The 20367-nt window shown below is 36.2% G+C and overlaps 2 protein-coding genes across 2 annotated transcripts in view; one reads left to right on the top strand and one right to left on the bottom strand.

The window, feature by feature from the left end:
- Positions 1 to 499: 499 nt before the first annotated feature.
- Positions 500 to 13010, bottom strand: nom1 (nucleolar protein with MIF4G domain 1). The gene is made up of 12 exons (XM_056461910.1): positions 11961 to 13010; positions 10702 to 10814; positions 10439 to 10576; positions 8730 to 8787; positions 8279 to 8605; positions 7686 to 7796; positions 7085 to 7255; positions 6765 to 6886; positions 4950 to 5082; positions 3122 to 3253; positions 2273 to 2382; positions 500 to 848 (listed from the first exon to the last, which is right to left on the bottom strand). The coding sequence occupies exons 1-12, from the start codon at positions 12876 to 12878 to the stop codon at positions 671 to 673; spliced, it is 2511 nt and encodes an 836-aa protein (XP_056317885.1). The 5' UTR covers positions 12879 to 13010; the 3' UTR covers positions 500 to 670.
- Positions 13011 to 18971: 5961 nt separating this feature from the next.
- lmbr1 (limb development membrane protein 1) overlaps positions 18972 to 20367 on the top strand; it is a 57825-nt gene continuing 56429 nt past the window's right edge. The window contains exon 1 of the mRNA XM_056461911.1: positions 18972 to 19229. Coding sequence (XP_056317886.1) covers positions 19170 to 19229 — 60 coding nt within the window. The 5' untranslated portion in view covers positions 18972 to 19169. The remainder of the gene's footprint in view (positions 19230 to 20367) is intronic.

Here is a 20367-nt window from a genome sequence, read left to right on the forward strand (position 1 = left end):
CCATGTACTGGGAAACATCCATCTACACTCATTCACACACATACACTGCGGCCAGTTTAGTTTATTCAATTTACCTACATTGCATAACTTTGGACTGTGGGGGAAACCCAAGCACCCGGAGGAGACCCACACGAACACATGGAGAACATGCAAACTCCACACAAAAATGCCAACTGACCCAACCGGGACTCGAACCAGTGACCTTCTTGCTGTGAGGTGACAGTGCTAACCACTGAGCCACCGTGTCACCACGTTTCATCATAAAAATGTAAAACATTTATGTATTGGTTATATCCAACTGTTATATTCTTCTTTCTCATACGTAGGTATTCAAGTCAATAACAAGTCCACATCATTAAAAATCCCAGATTTGAGATCCATCTTGATCAATGGACATATAAATATTAAAAACCAGGTGATAATATTTTACATGAAAAGTATAGAGCAGAAGAACTGTGCACTTTCTAGGTTATAAGTCTTTAAAACACACTTAAACGTTATATTTATATATTTCACACTTTTTTTTATTTTTCTAGAGAATGTCATTACTACAAAAAAGCGATAACATGTGTTTTAAAGTCTGATACATATATGCATATGGCCCTGCACAGTCACAGTCTTGGTCATTTTTGTGTGTGAATTATGTACATAATCTGTATGTGTGGGAGCTCTATAGCTTGATTTTAGCGTCCCGGGCCTCCATGGCTTTAGTGGCGACCTCGGCTCTGTCCTTGAGTACCTTGGCTTGCTCAGCTGGTTCTTGTGTGTGAACGGTGCGGAGCAGAAAGTGACTGATGAACAGCTTCAAGCCTTCCCGAAGCATTCCCAGCTTGGGAATTCCAGAGATCCTGAGGCACAATGGTAGACAGATAGGCAGATATTGACACACCAAGTCACACACAACATATTTTCAATAAACTCCTTCACATCTGGGCCCATATTCACAAAATATCTTAAGTCAAAAGAAGCTCCTAGCCAGCTGATTTAGAAGAAAACTTTAAAAATAATGGATAGTGTAAGTCCTAAATTTAGGACTCTTAAAGTTTTAATTTAAGAGTATTTCACAAAGCATTTTAGGATGACAATCAGCTCCTAAACTGGTAAAATGTTAAGAGTGGCAAAGAGAACTTCTAAAGTCAAGATCAAAGACCTCAAGACCGAAGACCAAACCACAAACTATGCTAAAATGGCTGTCATAAGCATGACATTTTAAAAAACATTTGACCACAACGAGCGTTCAAAAGTTATTACCTTAATCTTGGAGGTATTCCCGGAGAGTAAGAAATGCGTTTTCGATATATATTTTTTTACATTTAGTTCAAAATAAATAAAGACATTTAAAAAAAAAAAAAAAAAAAAAAAAAAAAAAAATATATATATATATATATATATATATATATATATATATATATATATATATATATATATATATATATATATATATATATATATATATATATATATTTTTTTTTTTTTTTTTATTACACAAATATTACACAAATATAAACTTGGCCATTTTATATATCTTTCAAAATATATAAAATAAACAATAAATGAACAAAAGCATTTAAAATGTATCTGTTTAAATTTTGTTTTAAAAAAATACATTAACTTTGAAAATCTTTAATGACCATAAAATTAGAAGCATAGAACATGCCTTTTAGAAAGCCTGCATTGTACAGTTCTTATTTAAATGTGGCAATATTTTAATTTGTAAAACTGAATATGGCAGCATAATATTGTGCACTGCAGTATTGAATATATGAATAAAGAAATGAATATATTTCTGACAGAGACGCATAGTTAGTAATCATGCTGAAACCATCCATAGCAACTCTGCCCAAGATTGAGACTTCTCTCGTCCTTAGTAAGTTTGTCTCAGCAGCTTTGTGAACAGGATAAAAGAGAAAGGTAAGATAAAATATTTTATGAATACAAACCCTGGTGTTTTATTCATTTTAGTTTAATAAGCCAAATAAATATTTATTATTTAAAATATATTTTGAGATTAATATAGAAATAGACCTAATGAATTTCATATCTCTTGTTAATTTTCGCTGCAAATGTGAAAGTGGTCAGGAACAACTTTGTTATACTTTATGCTTCTGAATACTTATCAATACTGTACAATCGTTTTTCTAATTAACAATGTCAAACTTTTACATTATAGTAATAGTTACAAATTTATGTATTCAATAAAGATAGAAAACCTTTGAATATATATATACACAGATAAACAGATATTCATGTTCATAGCACAAATTATTCTCACCTGCCAAATATATTCAGAAGATCTTCTGGTTCGGTTTCTTTAAGGAGTTTTGACAGAATTTGCTTCAGGAATTTCACTTTAGGCTTATCAAGCTCCCCAAACTCAATAGCCTAATGAAAAGATGAGAGAACAGGCAAAAAATTCAATCATACTAATGTGTAAAAGTTTTATATAAAAGACTGAATGGAACACATATATATTAAGGGAGAGCAGGGGCGCAACTTAAAAACATTAATTTGAGGATATATACTTATTTCCAAATTAATTTCACACTTGTCTAGTACAAATATGAGAGTTTTGTATATTAATTACAGTTTATATTTTTTAATTATTTAAAAATGTAACTTTTCACTAAGCTTGAATTTACTATTCAAGTCAAAGTTGAGCTTTATTCTAAAGTGGACATACAGTGGAACAAAATGTTGTGTCTTGCAGGATCACAGTGCTACATAAATAAACATAATCATAAAGGTGAAAAAAAAGGAGCCATTTTAAACCTATACATTATTTATATATCGGCGTGGAAATATAACTATATATAATTTAAGTACTTAAACTCTATACATTACTTGGTAGGCAATGTTGTGCAAAAAAGGCATTTTAAAATTGAAGAAAAACAAGTAGTGCTCCATGATTTGATATACTTTGGCACAAAATCTTCTCTTTATTGTGCTGATTTGGCAACTAGTAAATATTGTAAGTTTTGTTGTGATACTTGTGGAAGCTTAAACATTGTGTGTTACAACTAACCGTGTGTTAGTTTATGCATCTCTATATCACCTCTATAACATACAAATAATGCACGCTTTTTATTTTTTGGAGAGGGGTGAACATTATCACACATATTACCTTAAGGATAGAAAGAGACAGGGACTTCCTGTGTAAAAGATGAGTGACCAGCTGGACCAGGTTACTGAAGGACCTACTGGAAAGGTTTGCCAGGTCTCTGAACTTATCCCATAGACTAAACTGGAAGGTCATCTAGAGGACAGGGGAAAAGCAGAGAGGGTTTACCATCTACAAAATGAAGTCAACAGCTTCAAGCTGCTAAGTATTACGTGCTGCAGAATTGAGTGTTCAGATAATTTCTCAATTAACATTATGATTTAATATTTCTCTGTCATGCAATATATATTATATGCAACAGAAGATCGGGCATAAGCTTTTTTTAAATGGGCAAACCTATAAATGAAGAATTCAGATGCAAAAACCTCAATGCCGTCTGATATGTTGCTTTACAATGAGCATTTATCTCAGCACCTTTGTTAATGGTTCAGTTATTTTGCTTTAAAGGCACTTAAAATGACCTATTATTTTCAATAAATGTAACATTTCTGAATCTACACATCAGGAAAAAATGCTCATTTTAAAAGAAAGTTTCAGGTGTCACTTGCATTTGAACTCTTTATGTATAGGTTTGCCAATAAAAAAAAAAAACTTATGGCTAGGGCCAGACAGAATCTGCGGACGTTTTTTGCTATTTCTGCGGAGTATTTTGGTAAAAAATCTGCGGATTTCTGCGGAATGATTTTGGGGGTATCATAACTAAAACCTTAATATATGAAATAAAAAGTAAACCTTTTAAACTTTTATTTAATGTTTAAAATGCAAATCCAATCAGATCCACTTTATTTGGTAAACATAGTCTCTCATATAATACCTCTACTAAAAGACAGAAAATATGACTTTACAAACTGCATTGTAAATAAATCAGATGAACATTTTCATATTAGTCAATAATATTACTGAAATTATTTTAAAAACTGAATAAATATAGATTTACACACATTTACTCAAGTAAATAAACAGAATCAATGATGGGCTAAAATCTGAGGACCTGCGTAAAATCTGTGGAAAATCTGCGGAATTCTGTGCGCGCAGATTCCGTGTGTGCCTACTTATGGCTGATCTTTTATTGCATAAGACAAGAGTGGCCAATCCTGTCCCTTAAGATCTACCTTCCTGCAGAGTTAGCTCCAACTCTAAACAACTACTTAAAAACAACTAAACCAACTAAGTAGGATCTGAAGCAACACTTCGTAATTAAATACAAGCATGTTCGATCAAGGTTACAGCTGAACTCTGCAGAAAGGTAGATCTCCAGGAACAGGATTGGGCAACCCTGTCATATGATATCATATATTACATGGCAGAGTAGTATTACATCATAATATCAATAAAGTGGTGCAGAAGAATATGCAGAAAACTAATTTCCTGTTGGACCCATCAGAATTTTCCAATGAAATTTTTCAATAAAAAATAAGTATTTCTTCACATTAATTTTTATAAAGCAAATCACATATCGAAAATGTGAATATTTATGTGAGTCTGCAGTTTCTGCTGTAGAACTAAATATTTCATTATCGAGTAAACGAAAGTCATCATTTTCATCATGATGGAACCATAAAGCAACCAGTCTTCCACGTTTTTAACTTTTGATATCATCATTGCCTCGTAAAGCAATCTTTTTTAAATTTAGTGGCTGCATCAAAGTATTGAAAATCATGGATATTTTCTTAGTTTGACCATTAGATTTTGTGCAGACACACCAAGTTATACATAGAAAGCACAAGTGACCGCTCTAAATGCAGTAAAATCAGTGACACCTATTAAAACCAGCAATCAGCAATCCAGCAATGTAGACAGAGAAGAGGGAAACACTGCTGTTTTACTCTACCTGGAACCGCCGATCATGTGAGCAAAGCTTCTCAGCCAGAACAGCATAAAATCTATTAAACATCTTCTCCTGCAGGCAGCAGTCCATCAAAACATGAACAATCTCCCGCTCTTGCTGGTCTTTCAATCCTAACCTGAGAAAGAATTAAGAATCCACTGTCTGAATTGCATCATTTATGGTTAATGACAAATATTACAAAGATAGGACATGATGTGTGTGGCATTTATACATAACAAGGCTATCATTTTAAAAGATAAATAAAATTGCCTTTGAATAATGGCAATACAATCATGTTATTTTTACACAGAGATACTTTATTACTTTATTATTTGCAGTTCAAGTATTAATTAAATCTTAATATCCTTTGAGATATTTTCTAAGTTCCCTGACAATCATTTCTGGTTTCCTTTTTTTTAAACTCCTATACGGTTCAGTTTTCTTAAAGGGCACCTATGGTGAAAAATCTACTTTTCAAGCTGTTTGGACAGACATATGTGCATGTATGGTGTATAGACTGTCATACTGGGGTGAAATAAACACACCCAGTCCTTTTTTTCAATTTAGCAACATAAAAACGGTGGATCAATTGGAGCGGTTTTCAGATCGACCGCAACTTTACGTAGGAGTGCGGTGCCCCCGCCCACCGAATTGATTGACAGCTGCGCATATTAACATGTCCCGGTAGTCACGTGTATAATCATATAAACAAGACCAGACGTGCGCAAAGCAACCGGGAATAAAAGGTGTGTTCAGTTTGCTAGGATCATCAATCATCATCAAACGTGATCAAGAGTGAGTTTCACATGTTTAAAATGTTTTAAAACAGAGCACGTGTGTAATGAATTACATCGATTTAGCTTAGCTTTACTTCATCAGCACAGCCGCGTGTCAGAACAATTATAAAGGAAGACGCTTCAATCCCGATTTGTGGACGTTAAATCAGGTTTATTTTGTACATTTCCATAACAGAAATCCATACAGCAGTGGAGATTAACCTGTATCCTGTCACATTTGCTTGCAAAAAGAGTGCAAAGCTAAACGGGCGCTCTGTCTGTCTGTCTGTGTGTGTGTCTACTGCGGTGTGTGTGTGAACTTTGTGTGACTCTGCGATGCAACTGCACAATAAATACTCATTGGTAAAGTTCTTACTGTAGTATTTCTCACAAACGCTACGTGAGATCTGCTTCCTTTAAGTCTGTCTGTTGTCTGACGTAGTCGAGGGAGGAGATTAAGGCACGCAGAAAGGCAGGGGAGGGGAGGACTAGCCTTAAAGGAGCAGTACACCAAAACCGCCACCCAGTGAAAAAATGTATGAATAAGAATTTAATAAAAGGTATAATAAAAAATCTGGTGGGTGTTTTGAGCTGAAACTTTACAGAAACATTCTGGAGACGCAAAACACTTATATTAAATCTGAAAAAAGGGCTAACCTAGGTGCCATTTAAATCTTAGTAAATTCTACACATTTTTGTGGCCAAAAAACAAATGTTTGTAACTTTGCATACCTATTTTTATTTTATAGTGGAATGACTGAAAGACAAATAGTCAAAGCTAAAAAATGTTTTTCTATTCCCTCAATCAAAACAACTGCAAAAAGTATGCATTACTCTGTACTGCATATACGTATATTTAGTATTCTTTCATTACGAGCTGTGTTTGTATGTAAAATAAATCTTTTGAAAGTCAAATAAATGGAGCCACGGACCTCTGGTTAAGTTAACAATAAATGACATGACTTGAATTTAAGGTTGTTAATTGAAAAGTAACTGCCACTGAAAGGTAATGAGAAAAAAAACACAAACTACACTGACAGACCTTAATAGTTTCTCATAGGCATCCAAAAAGTCTTCACTTGACATGAGAACACAGAAAATGTTCCTCCGGACATCAGTGTTCATTCTTTGTTTGCGAGCAAGCTCCAGCATCTTTGCACTGTACTGCAAATTGATAGAGACATAAACATATTAAGATTACAATTAATGTATGGCCTTAAATCTAAGCTAAAATAAAAAAGGTTTACATGTTAAAAATTCCAAACAGAAGTATTTTTAAACATTTTCTGAAAAGCAAACAGAGAATTTAAATTACCTATAACTTATTTACAAATACACATTCTTTTCACTTTTTCCCCTTACTTGCTCTCCTTTAGGGGATGGGGTGGTTGTCTTGTTCCCCTGGTCATCAATCATGGGTGCTCCACTCCAGGAAGACCCCACAATCCACCAGCGGCCGACACGCTCAGCTTCCAGAAGATTGTCCAGAGAGACTCTCAACTTCATGTCACTGCTGCCAGCACTGCTGTGAATCTGTTAAGATAGTTCTTTTTAGTGAACGTGGGTTTTGGCACAAGATACAAACACATTTCTGAGAACATACTATACTGATCAATGTGACCACACCAAACTATGAAATGTGTCTGACCCCTAGTGGAAACTGCAAGAAGTACATTAAGTACCAATTAAACGAAACATCAAAATTACTCACCCGCAAACCATTCACAAAGTCAAACCTTTATGAGTTTCTTTCTTCTGATGAACACAAAATAAGATATTTTGAAGAATGTTCAAAAGCCACTGACTTACATAGTGGGAACATTCTTCAAAATATTTTCTTTTGTGTCCAAAATCTTACTAGCAAAGCCTGAATAAATGTACTGTTGCTAATAAGACAGTAATAACCGATCTAAGCACTTTTGCATTGTAAGCTAAACTAAAGTAACATCATTTATTTGCTCACCAAAGTCCTCTGAAGTTTTCTTAATTTCTCTACAGGTTCAGGGTCATAACCTGGAATCTTCCTCATGTCGTTGTTCTTCAATGCCATCATCGTCTCCAACATAAACCGAATCTGAGATTAAAACAAATGTGTTTCTGTTTTAATTTACACCAACTGTACTGAAAGTTTACAGTAAAATATGGAAAGTTTCTCAGGATTCACGATTTAAAGTTACGTGTTTGAGTAAAACTTCTGATTACATTTCATCACATTTAAAATAAAAATATTTATATTCATTTTTCGACCACATCAGAGAGGTTAAAATTTAGTATTTGATGAAATAACTCTGATTTCAATCACAAAATACTGTATAAAACTGTATTTTTTAACCAATTATCATTTTCTGAAAACAAATGCCCGAAATGACATTTAGCAGAAACTTTGAAGAAATTTGATCAAATATAGATTAAAACAAGTATTAACATCTCAAATCCACACCTAATAAATTCAGCAATCTTTTAAGGTGTATCTTAATATTCTCCATAGCTGTAAATATAATACGATCATTCCTAAACACCAGAAAACAGCTTCTTCACAGGACAAAAGAGTCTTACCCTTGTTTGGTCCTGAAATTGTTCTCCTTCAGCACCAGCTTTCCGCTGAGCCTCGGAGATTAACTCTTTAAGAGCTATTGGGTCATCCTTTCGGAGCGCAAACCCAACAGTCTTCAGCACCAGCAGAAGCAGCTCTATATCCTTTGAGCTGAAAGACGTCACCAGTTTCTTCAGAATGTCAAACACCAAGACAGCATGAACCACGTGAAAGTTGTAGAGGTGGGCAATTATGGATACCAAGTTGTCACATTCCTTGTCTGTATCATCAAGCTCAGTATAGGTTTTATCAAACTGACGGACTACAGTCTCCAAAAAATGAGCTCCAACCTCAAAACATGAGAAAGAGGGAGAAATTAGCCAGAATCAATCAGATATGCAATATAGTGTGGAGTATATAGCCATGATGGCAAGGTATGAATCCATAAATTGAAGTGAACTAAAGATCAGATACCTCCAGGCCAACACTATAGTGAAGCACGCTGACAAGTAGGATGTGCTCCATCAGAAGCCTGGAAGAGAGGGTAAATGTTAATAATAAGAATTTATATCAGCGCAAGCAGCCTAGTGGTCAGTGCGTGACATTTAGTGTAACTGCGCTGCAGGTGTCCCAAGTTAAAGTGCCAAATCGCAAACCTTTCGCCAATCACATCCCAATCTATCTTTCCAACTTCGCTTCCTGTCACTACATAGTGTCCTATCATAATAAAAAGCAAAAATGTATCTAATAAACAAACTAATAAATACATAACAGAAATTTACAAGTATTCATTAATGTACTATTTTAAGTTGTTTATTTTGTGTGTACGAATGATTTGATATATTGGGTGTGTGTTTAAGTTAGCCAACAAGCAGTAAAATTAACTAAACAAAACAAGGTGTGATGAACTTGTGATGCAAGCATAAGAAAGCCAAGCTAGAGGGTTTCAATTTTACATTTCTACACTGTTGAAAACACTTTCATATGCCATAAAAACATGTGAAGCCAATGTAAAAGCTTGGATGCTTGCATTTGCTAAGGTGTTCAAGGTTGTCACAAAGGTGTCTGTAAGGATGTTTACTTTGTTTGCTATGACTAATTTGAAAATATATATTTTAGATAAACTGTTAGAAACTTAAAGGAACTGTTCAACCAAAAATTAAAACTCTGTCCTCATTTACTCATCAAACACTTGTCCCAAACCTATTTGATTTTCATTCTTCTGTTAAACACAAAATGAAAACATGCTGAAGAAAAACAGCCAATAACTTTCATAGTATGTTTTGGTCCTACCATGGATGTCAATGGCTGCTTTTTTTCACCAATCTTCAGAGTATCTTGTTTTGTATTTAACAGAAGAAAGAAATCTAGAAAAGTTTAGAACCACTTGATTGAGCAAATGGTAAGAAAATATTCATAAAGCTGTTAGAAAAGATATGCACAACATGGCTTTTAAATTCAAACTTGGTTCATATACTTGCTGACTATATGATGGCTGGTTGAATTTTCAGACGATATTACCAGACAAAAACTGTAACTAAATAAGCAAAAATCATGCACTACCAGACTTTCATGTAATCCGAGACACAACACGTGCAGGAAATGCAAGACAAATTAAAACATTTCTAAAATATTAAACATGTTTGATGTCCTCTAACTAAATATAACATTTAAAGCAGGGGTCCCCAACTCGGTCCGGGAGGGCTAGTGTCCTGCAGAGTTTTGCTCTAACTTGCTTCAACACACCTGTTAGAAGCTTCTAGTATAACTACTGTATAACCAGCCTGATTTACTGGTTAGGGTGTGTCTGATTGGGGTGGGAACTAAGCTCGGCAGGACTTGGTGCCTCCAAGACCAAATTTGGGAATCCCTGGTTTAAAGTTTGTGCCCATGGTGTCATTTTTTGTTTAACTTTCTAACTCGGTCCAACAAAAGTTTGAAAATTGACTCTGAACTTTGAGATCTATAACTGATGCATCCAGGCTGTCAATCAAAGCAAACATTTGGGAAAAGTACTCCATGCTCAAGTCAGAACAGTCTAAAGATCTGTCCCAAATTTTGTGGATGCAGCTTGAAAGCTCTTTACCCAAAGTTAAAATAGAATATCCGTGAGTGGACTTTTAACAGGTCAACATGAATAAATTGCATTGTTTAATAAAATCATTAAGATGAGAAGTGTAGACCTTTCTGGCATGAGAGCAGGTGTGACGCAGGCAGCCAGCAGAATTTCAGTGAGTGTATCGTTCATGTCCTTCCTGCTGGTGTTCATGTACAGCTCTTCCAACTGACTGCTGATGGACGCCATGTTGGGCTGACTCAACCTGCCAAGCAAGGGGCAGAGCCATTAAACAACAACAAACTGGCAAAATCAACGACTTTAAATGCTTTTAAAAACAAAGCCTCTTTAAAATGCATTGATCAAGTTAATATCTCTGTGACACCTTACCTGTTTATCAGACCTTTCACACTGCGCTTCAGTTTCTCCAGCTCAGCTTTGCGTTTGCTGTCTGCAGCCTCCCGCAGGTGAGGTGGAACATACTTGCCAGCTGTGGCAGAACTCTTTAAACAGAACAAATAACTTATATTATCTTCAAAGCATAAGGTGTATCCCTCTTTGTGTCCTATGCACTATTATGATTCATAAATAGTGCAAATAGTGTGTTATATACCCAGATAATGCCCTTATAGACTCTTTTCACATTTCTGGGTTTCTCAGTAGGCATCATAGTTGGGTAAAGGTAGAGTGCAGTGAATGGGAGAGTACAACTGATAATTTTTTACAATCCCATTTGCTGAAATAATAAAATAAAATCAATGATAGTGTTATCCTTTTCTTTCAGATAAAAGAAAAAAATGACGACAGCCAGAGAAGAGAATAACGTCAAATTTACTCTCAGCCCCATAGACGCTGCGTTAGAAACACCTCATATAAGCAGTAATGTGTTTTTGTTTTTTTTTTAATTTAAAGCAAAGATGATTTAATACATACATAAATAAATACCTATAAATTCATTTGTTTTTTTTATCTAAATATTAAAAACTGTCAAGGATTTAAGATTATGATGACCGTTAAACGCGTCATAACAGTCTTGTGAAAATTGTGCATTATAAAATGACACTTCATAAAGTCTTTCAAACTCTGATGACTTTATAAAGTTGACAAATTAGATGGTTCAGTGCATAGAGAATAAGTGCATGGTGTGTAGTGTGTCATTTGGGACAAAACATTACACCTGATGAACATGCAACATGAGTGTGAAACAGAGTAATGAACAGTGCTGAATAAGGACACTCTGGTTTTCTGTTGAATTGCTTTACAGTTGAATTAATGTTATTTCATCACAAGTTTGCAATTCTGATACCATATCTGAAGCTAATTGAGATGAAAAATGACACTATTGTGTTCTGTAGAGTTCCTTTAAAACTGGAATTGAAATGATTAATTTTCTGTTATTACTGTGACGTAACTATTGCATAAACCTTAATATAAACAAATGACAGAGTTTACTGTTTATTATAAAATATTATTTTTCTTTACTTTTAAACAAAAAATCTGACCATAAAACTCTAACAGTCTTTATTCTATCTATCTTTTTATCACTGTGACCAGCTGTTTATCATAGAATTTAAACATTGCTGTTCTTTCGTTGCTTTGAATACTGAAATAAATAATAGCTAATAATGTCCAGATGTACAATGACATACTAGTTCCTGACTTTCAGGTGTTTTTTCAGATTCAGCTTCCTCTGCTTCTTCATTTTCCTCTGATTCATCCGTGTCATCCCCCTCCTCTTCATCTCCTTCCAATTCCTCCTCATCTATGTGTGTGTCTTCCTCCTCCACATCCTCCTCTTCCTCCATCTGTGCTTCATCCTCTTCCTCACCATCATCTGTGTCTTCATCGTCTGTCATTTGCTCCTCGCTGTCTTCTTCCAGCTCATCAAAGTTCTCCTTGGCTTTGTCGATGTCCATTTCTTCATCGCTCTCATACAGTCCTGTCGCAGACGCTCCCGGCTCAAGAATTCCTAAAATATAATCTAACCCATCATTGGTGAAAGACTGAGGCAGACTCTTCTTGTTCTTTCTTTTATTCAGTCCAAGGCGTTTCTCCAGCTTCTTTATTTCTCTGTCCTCTTCAACATTCGCCTCTAACAGAGCCAGCTTTCTGCTCTCGTTCAGACCAGATTTCTTTTTCTGCTTTGGCAGATCTTCTGAGAAATGGACTTTCTTATGTATCGTCTCTTCCTCACCTTCTTTAGTTTTAGCATTGCCTTTTTTAGTTTTCTGCTGTCTCTGAGGAGCATCTGTAGTCTTTTTCAGGGCTGGTTTGTGTGTGTTTTCCTCTTTCACAGCAGGAGTGTTTGGATTAAGCTCCTCGCTGGACGTTGCCATTGACTGACCCATGTAGTGACTCTTCATCTTGGCTTTCTTCATCTTACGTTTCTCCTTGCGCAGGTCTTTTCTGCTTTTCCGCTTTACGAAATTTACCCTTTCGTCGTTTTCATTTTTATCGAAGCCTCCTTTACTCTTCACAAAGTCACTGACTGAATCCTTGAGTTTCTTAAATTTGTCGTTGTTTGCTTGCTTTCCACCTTTACCTCTGCGCTGCCGCTTTGCCTTCATTTTCTAAGTGAATTATATACGAACGCGCATACAATCTTCTTATTTTTTATTTCAATAGGTACGTGTTACAGATTAAACATAGTTCTCGAAAGATTACACATGCAGAAGCTGGAGGCAGCCATTGGCGTTTTCTTCGTTAGACATGTTGAAAGTGACGAAAACAAAATTGAGTTTATCGCCATCTACTGAGTCGGAGAGTCCTTAATCAACAAGTTTTGTCATCATTTACTCAACATTCACTTGTCACAAACCAGTTTGAGGTTCTCATTTAATATTTCAAAATTGAAAACATTTAACCATTGACTTCCATAGTATTTGTATTTCTAACTATGGAGGTCAAGTTCCAGGTTTCTAACAATTTTCAAAATAGCTTCTATTGTGTTTAGCAAAAAAAAGTAAACTCAAAAGGATTTGGAACCACTCAGTCATTTTTTTTTAGTCAACTGCCTCTTTAATAACAGATGTGTATACATTTATTAACAGTATGTGCTGTGTGTATATATATATATATATATATATATATATATATATATATATATATATATATATATATATATATATATATATACAGGTGTGTTGTTAGCACAATGCTCAACCCCCAACCTGAAGGACCAGGGCATACACACATACAGACAATTTAGTTTACTCAATTCACCTATAGCGTATGTCTTTAGACAGTAGGGAAAACCGGAGCACCAGATGGAAACCCACACAAACACGGAGAGAACATGCAAACTTCACACAGATACCAAACTGACCCAGCCGAGACTCGAACCAGTGACCTTCTTGCTGTGAGGTGACAGTGCTATCCACTGCACCCCGTCCCATCCCATAATTTCTTATAATTGCTCTAAAATGCAAGTAGTGTCTATTTTAATGTTGTAATTAGCCTAACTTTTATGAAAATAGAATGTAAAAGATTATTGGTTAAATATAATTACAACGTCTTATGCCAACAATATTTATATATAAAAAATAAAAAGGCATATTTCGTACAACATATGTACTCATTACATTACATAAATGAGTGCAACACAATAAATAAATGGGCAAAATAAACACTATATATATATTTTAATGATTAAAAACGCAACACAGTGGTTCAGTGGTTAGCACACTTGCCTCACAGCAAGAAGGTTGCTGGTTCGAGCCCCAGCTGGGTCAGTTAGTTTCTGTGTGGAGTTTGCATGTTCTCCCCATGTTCACGTAGGTTTTTTCCCGGTGCTCGAGTTTCCCCTCACAGTCCAAACACATGCGCTATAGGTGAATTGAATGAACTAAATTGGCCGTAGTGTATGAGTGTGTATGGATGTTTCCCAGTGATGGGTTGCAGCTGGAAGGGCATCTGCTGTGTAAAACATATGCTGGACAAGTTGGTGGTTCATTCTGCTGTGTTGACCCCTGGTGAATAAAGGGACTAAGCCGAAGGAAAATGAATGAATGAATTATTAAAAACAGTGCAGTCTCAAAATACAAATTTCAATGTAATGTAATCTCTAATAATGTTTATATTTTCAGTGATGCCTCCAACCAATATGTTATAGAAGCAAAGAATAAATATTTTAAATCACAATTAATTAAATATTTATGTCATAAAATAATTCCTATTTTAAATGTTCATGAAACTATTTTTTTATTTATTTATTTATTTTATTTTTTTGGTACATAACTTACATCGAATTACATTTTAGTGTATGTCCTGTGAATCATGGTAAAATATGACAGTCACTTTTTTTATTAAAAACATTTCAAGCTGCATTACCCTTTTATTGCATTACCCTTTTATTGTTTTATATTATATTACTCAGAGCCCGCTAAATAAACGACAAAATATCTGACAAAAATAAATGACAAAATAAATGACAAAATAAATGACAAAATAAATGACAAAACATCTGTTGCAAACAGTAACATATTTAGCTAAGTTAAATTTACCCATACTCCTGATTTTAACAAATGAACTGCTGGAATGGAACTGCTGTGACCATACATAAGATAAGTTGTTTAGTGGAAAATTGATGGATGAATGGGTAGATTACCTAAATGTAGATTTTACTCTATTCTTCTTGACAGGCCATCTGTGTACATCCCCAGTAGGGGTTCAATCTTCAACTGGCTGGCTGGAGCTGCCAGTGGCGGGTCACGTGACCTGTCACTGACTGGTGGCAGCCGCCAGTGTCCCACTGTCGGGTAGCCTGACCTGCCAGTGGCAGCCGCATCTAACCCGGCATTTGACAACTAGTAGGTGGGTCATGTGACCAACCAGTGCCTGGCTGGTGGGTCAGGTGTCCTACCAGTGACTGGTTGGTGGCCATTAACTACTGGCTGGTGGGTCAGGTGTCCTACTAGTGACTGGTTGGTGGCAGTTAGCAACTGGCTGGTGGGTCAGGTGTCCTACCAATGGCCACTTGGTAGCAGTTGGCAACTGGTAGGTCATATGAGCTTTCATTGCATCAAATGTTTTTAACAATACACAAAATGAACACTTTTACGGATTTATTCTTCATAATGGGACATTTTTAGAATGTTTATTACAAATAGAGAGTCCTCAAATCTAGAAAATATGGAAAAGTCTGAGTTTCCTTCTGTTGCTTTCAATTTATCTGAAAATAATATAATGGATCTGTACATTTAGACATTGGGCACATTCAGCCCCAACCCATCGGCATTTACCGCGTTTGCTTTAACTTTCTCTGCAGCTTTATACATTGATATATCATCATGAAAATACTCGTCTGGACTTTTCTATTACAAATTGTGTATATTAGTCAGTTTAATTCCACATACGGTCCTCAAATAGCCGGGATTACAACTGGATGGTCCCTCCTCCCCTAATAAGCGCGATCACATTCTGCGTCTGGCGCGTCTCCTCGCGCTCTCATTCAGAAGAATTACATTTTTAATTCATGAAATGTGTATTCTTTAGGGTCTATGTTTTCGTCACTGACATTCGCAGCAGTGTTTCCTCAAAGAAGGTCTTTAAATACTGACAGGTGGGTTTGCAACACTCTCGCTGCATCAGAACGCAGGGAGTTCCGCTTTCACTCTCTCAGACTGGTGGGCAGACAGCGAGTTCCGAGTTTACCGCGTTTGCTTTAACTGTCTCTGCAGCTTTATACATTGATTTACTATAATGAATATAATCTTCTGAACCTTTTCTATTACAAATTGTGTATATTATTCAGCTTAATTCCAGATACGGTCCTCAAATAGCCGGGATTACAACTGGATGGTCACGTCTTCACCAGCGCATTCGCGCTCCGAGATCGACGCTTCTCTTTGCACTCTCGATAGGAGCAATCAAAATTTTATTTATAATATTTTTTATTCCTTACAGTCTATTGCATTACATCAGTGATGTTTCCAGTAAATTTATCCCAAATAAGGTCTTCAAACGACCCGTAAACTGACTGGTGGGTTACCGACGCAAATCATGCAGTCAGCAGACAGGGAGCTCCGCGTTTGCTTTAACTTTCTCTGCAGCTTTATACATTGATTTATTATCATGAAAATACTCGTCTGGACCTTTTCTATTACAATTTGTGTATATTAGTCAGTTTAATTCCACATACGGTCCTCAAATAGCCGGGATTACAACTGGATGGTCACGTCTTCACCAGCGCATTCGCGCTCCGAGATCGACGCTTCTCTTTGCACTCTCGATAGGAGCAATCAAAATTCTATTTATAATTTTTTTTATTCCTTACAGTCTATTGCATTACATCAGTGATATTTCCAGTAAATTTATCCCAAATAAGGTCTTCAAACGACCCGTAAACTGACTGGTGGGTTACCGACGCAAATCATGCAGTCAGCAGACAGGGAGCTCCGCGTTTGCTTTAACTTTCTCTGCAGCTTTATACATTAATTTATCATCATGAAAATACTCGTCTGGACCTTTTCTATTACAGTTTGTGTATATTAGTCAGTTTAATACCACATACGGTCCTCAAATAGCCGGGATTACAACTGGCTGGTCAGCTCTCCCCCCAGCAGCTCTGTACGACTTCAGTAAAATTAGTATCAGATTCGCATTTTCCGGATCAATAACTCATGACTGAGACATTGTTCCTACACAAATATGACCTCTTTTCAACTGTCGCAATGTATACAATCACCTACAATCTTATTTTTCTAAAAATGAGCTTTCCTACGCGCTGGACGCATTATATTGATCTCTATGCGCAGGCTGCGAAGAGAGACCGATCCTTAGGGACCGTCTACAAAGAGCAAAACGCGAAACTACAAAAGTTGTCAATAACTTCCCTCTAACACATTATACTGCCATAAAATTCAGATCACACGTCAGTGTTGTCCTGCTGGTTATACTACAACACTTTTTAAAAAAAAAAACTATTTTGCATATTTTTAATACATTTTTGTTATCAATTTTTAATAACTTCACTGTAACGCTGCATTTTCACCAAATTCCGTTCACTTGTCGCTGCTGTCCTGCTGGTTATACTATAACACTTTTTTACTATCAAAAAACAGCCATTATTGGTGAATAATAAAAATTCATAAAAATCATGCAAAACATTAATTCATTCATTTATTTTCTTTTCGGCTTAGTCCCTTTATTAATCCGGGGTCGCCACAGCGGAATGAACCGCCAACTTATCCAGCACGTTTTATGCAGCGGATGCCCTTCCAGCTGCAACCAATATCTGGGAAACATCTATACACACTTATACACTACGGACAATTTAGCCTACCCAATTCACCTGTACCGCATGTCATTGGACTGTGGGGAAAACCGGAGCAGCTGGACAGCAGTGACGTGTGATCTGATTTTGGTGAAATACAGTAATTTACAGTAAAGTTATTGAACATTTTTTCATAATAAAAATTCATCAAAAATATACAAAATAGTTTTTTTAAACCAAGTTTAAAAATTTGATTAATTTTATGGCAGTATAATGTGTTAGAGGGAAGTTATTAACAACTTTTGTAGTTTCGCGTTTTGCTCTTTGTAGACGGTCCCTAAGGATCGGTCTCTCTTCGCAGCCTGCGCATAGAGATCAATATAATGCGTCCAGCGCGTAGGAAAGCTCATTTTTAGAAAAATAAGATTGTAGGTGATTGTATACATTTCGACGGTTGAAAAGAGGTCATATTTGTGTAGGAACAATGTCTCAGTCATGAGTTATTGATTGTGCGAATCTGTTGCTAACTTTACTGAACTCTTACAGAGCTGCTGGGGGGAGAGCTGACCAGCCAGTTGTAATCCCGGCTATTTGAGGACCGTATGTGGTATTAAACTGACTAATATACACAAATTGTAATAGAAAAGGTCCAGACGAGTATTTTCATGATGATAAATTAATGTATAAAGCTGCAGAGAAAGTTAAAGCAAACGCGGAGCTCCCTGTCTGCTGACTGCATGATTTGCGTCGGTAACCCACCAGTCAGTTTACAGGTCGTTTGAAGACCTTATTTGGGATAAATTTACTGGAAACATCACTGATGTAATGCAATAGACTGTAAGGAATAAAAAATATTATAAATAAAATTTTGATTGCTCCTATCGAGAGTGCAAAGAGAAGCGTCGATCTCGGAGCGCGAATGCGCTGGTGAAGACGTGACCATCCAGTTGTAATCCCGGCTATTTGAGGACCGTATCTGGAATTAAGCTGAATAATATACACAATTTCATAATAAGAAATCAATGCATCAATGTGTAAAGCTGCAAAGACAGTAAAAGCAAACGCGGTAAACTCTGAGCTCGCTGTCTGCGGACTGAACCCACCAGTCTGAGAGAGTGAAAGCAAACGTGGTAAGACCTTCTTTGAGGAAACATTGCTGCAAATGTCAGTGACGGAAACATATAGACTCTAAAGAATACCCAATGAAAAAACACTTCATAAAATTATACTCATGATGATAACAAGTAAATAAAAGCAGAGAAAGAAAAAGCGACAAAGGACACACTAGACGCAACTGCAACTAACCCGTCACTGGCAGGTCACATGACCAGGCAATTGGACACTGGCGGCTGCCACCTAGCCACTGTCAGGTCACAAGACCCGCCACTGGCGGCTCCCGCCAGCCAGTCGAAGATTGAACCCCGACTCTACATCCATCCTCCTGCCTGTCGTGTGTCGCCGAATGATGACGCGATATATTTTGACTGTGTTGTGATCGTTTATTTGGCGCTGAGCGCGACCGCTGTCAGTCAGTCAAGCTCTACTAAAGGGCGGTTTATTTATCTGATAAAGTCGCTTTCTCTCGCAGTGAATGGACTCGCCACCAAAATGCGTTGCAAATGAATGTGTTTCTGCAATATGAAGAATGGAAGACGATGTGACGATCAGAGAGCAGAATTTCCACAGCCAAGTGCGAGAGTACATCGTGAGTACAGAGAGACCCATAAAAGCCCAGCACACTGACTCTTTATGCGCCGTGTTCTTTACTCCAGCTCGCATTTAGACTTCATTTACGCATATTTCATAAACTGAAATCATGAATGAGTTTACTGTGGTTGAGACGTTCGGTAATATATTTCTAGAAACAGAACTGTGTTTAAATGAGGTCCATTAGGCTAGTTGGCTAGCCTCTTAGCTTGTCTTAAGCTACAATATTGAGCTCTTTAATCCCTTTTTGTGACTGAGCTCGAAATTTATTTGACTTCTAGCACAGCATTAAACGGTTTTTGTCAGTGCTTGTTAGCTGTCTGTAATTGTATTCATGAAGCGGTGTGACCTTTGCGTCATATTGCTAAAACTAGTAGAATTAGGGCAGACTGATCGTCAACTGACATCTGAGTAATCCTAACGGTTCTTCACTGACAGCTTGTTTACAGTTGTTGGTGTACACATGAGCATTGCAGGTTTGCAGTGTTTATTTTGGGTGTTAGGATGTAATGTGCCTCTCCTTCCTGACTTGGCAAACTTGAGGCCAGTTGCATAAACTCTTACCAACTAATTAGTCTGACTGATGTGTTTTATTTATCAGGTTCAAGTTAGACCTGGCTATATTTTTATTTAGGTAAAGTTGGTTTTATATTCGCAGATTTGTTCAGTGACAACCTGTCCCTAAATTGTTTTCCATGGTACATAAAATATTCAGTCTGAAATCACATTTATGTATAACTTTAAAACAACATAAGCACTATTTAATTGACTGAACAATGTTGTACTTTGATTGTTGTTGGTTGCTTGTATGATTTCCCTATTTAGAATGTCTTCATTATTATTATTATTATTATTAACAATAATAATAACAATAATTATAAAAAGCATACAGGCTGAAAAAACAATATAATAAAATATATCGATTCAACTACCCCACCTCCTCCCCTGCAGTCTCTTTAAATTGGGGTATCCAATAAATAGAAGTTAACAGAAAAACAAAAGCAAAGAACCAGTATCAATTATACAAAATAAGGCAATCGTTCTGAATCCTGATCATTGTTTTGTGCAATAAACATGGAGATTTTGTCCAAATCTTTAATGTACACATTTTTACCAAGTTAACACGAGCTGTGGAT

The sequence above is a fragment of the Danio aesculapii genome, chromosome 7 (assembly GCF_903798145.1).
Source record: "Danio aesculapii chromosome 7, fDanAes4.1, whole genome shotgun sequence".
NCBI classification, from domain to species: domain Eukaryota; kingdom Metazoa; phylum Chordata; class Actinopteri; order Cypriniformes; family Danionidae; genus Danio; species Danio aesculapii.

Excerpts from the sequence above, each read along its gene's own strand:
- nom1 (XM_056461910.1), bottom strand. The coding sequence starts at position 12,878 with ATGAAGGCAAAGCGGCAGCGCAGAGGTAAAGGTGGAAAGCAAGCAAAC. Across the intron at positions 8,606-8,729 it reads ACTATAGTGTTGGCCTGGAG|GTTGGAGCTCATTTTTTGGA; the intron begins GTATCTGATCTT and ends TCATGTTTTGAG. Across the intron at positions 5,083-6,764 it reads GCCTATGAGAAACTATTAAG|GTTAGGATTGAAAGACCAGC; the intron begins GTCTGTCAGTGT and ends ATTCTTTCTCAG.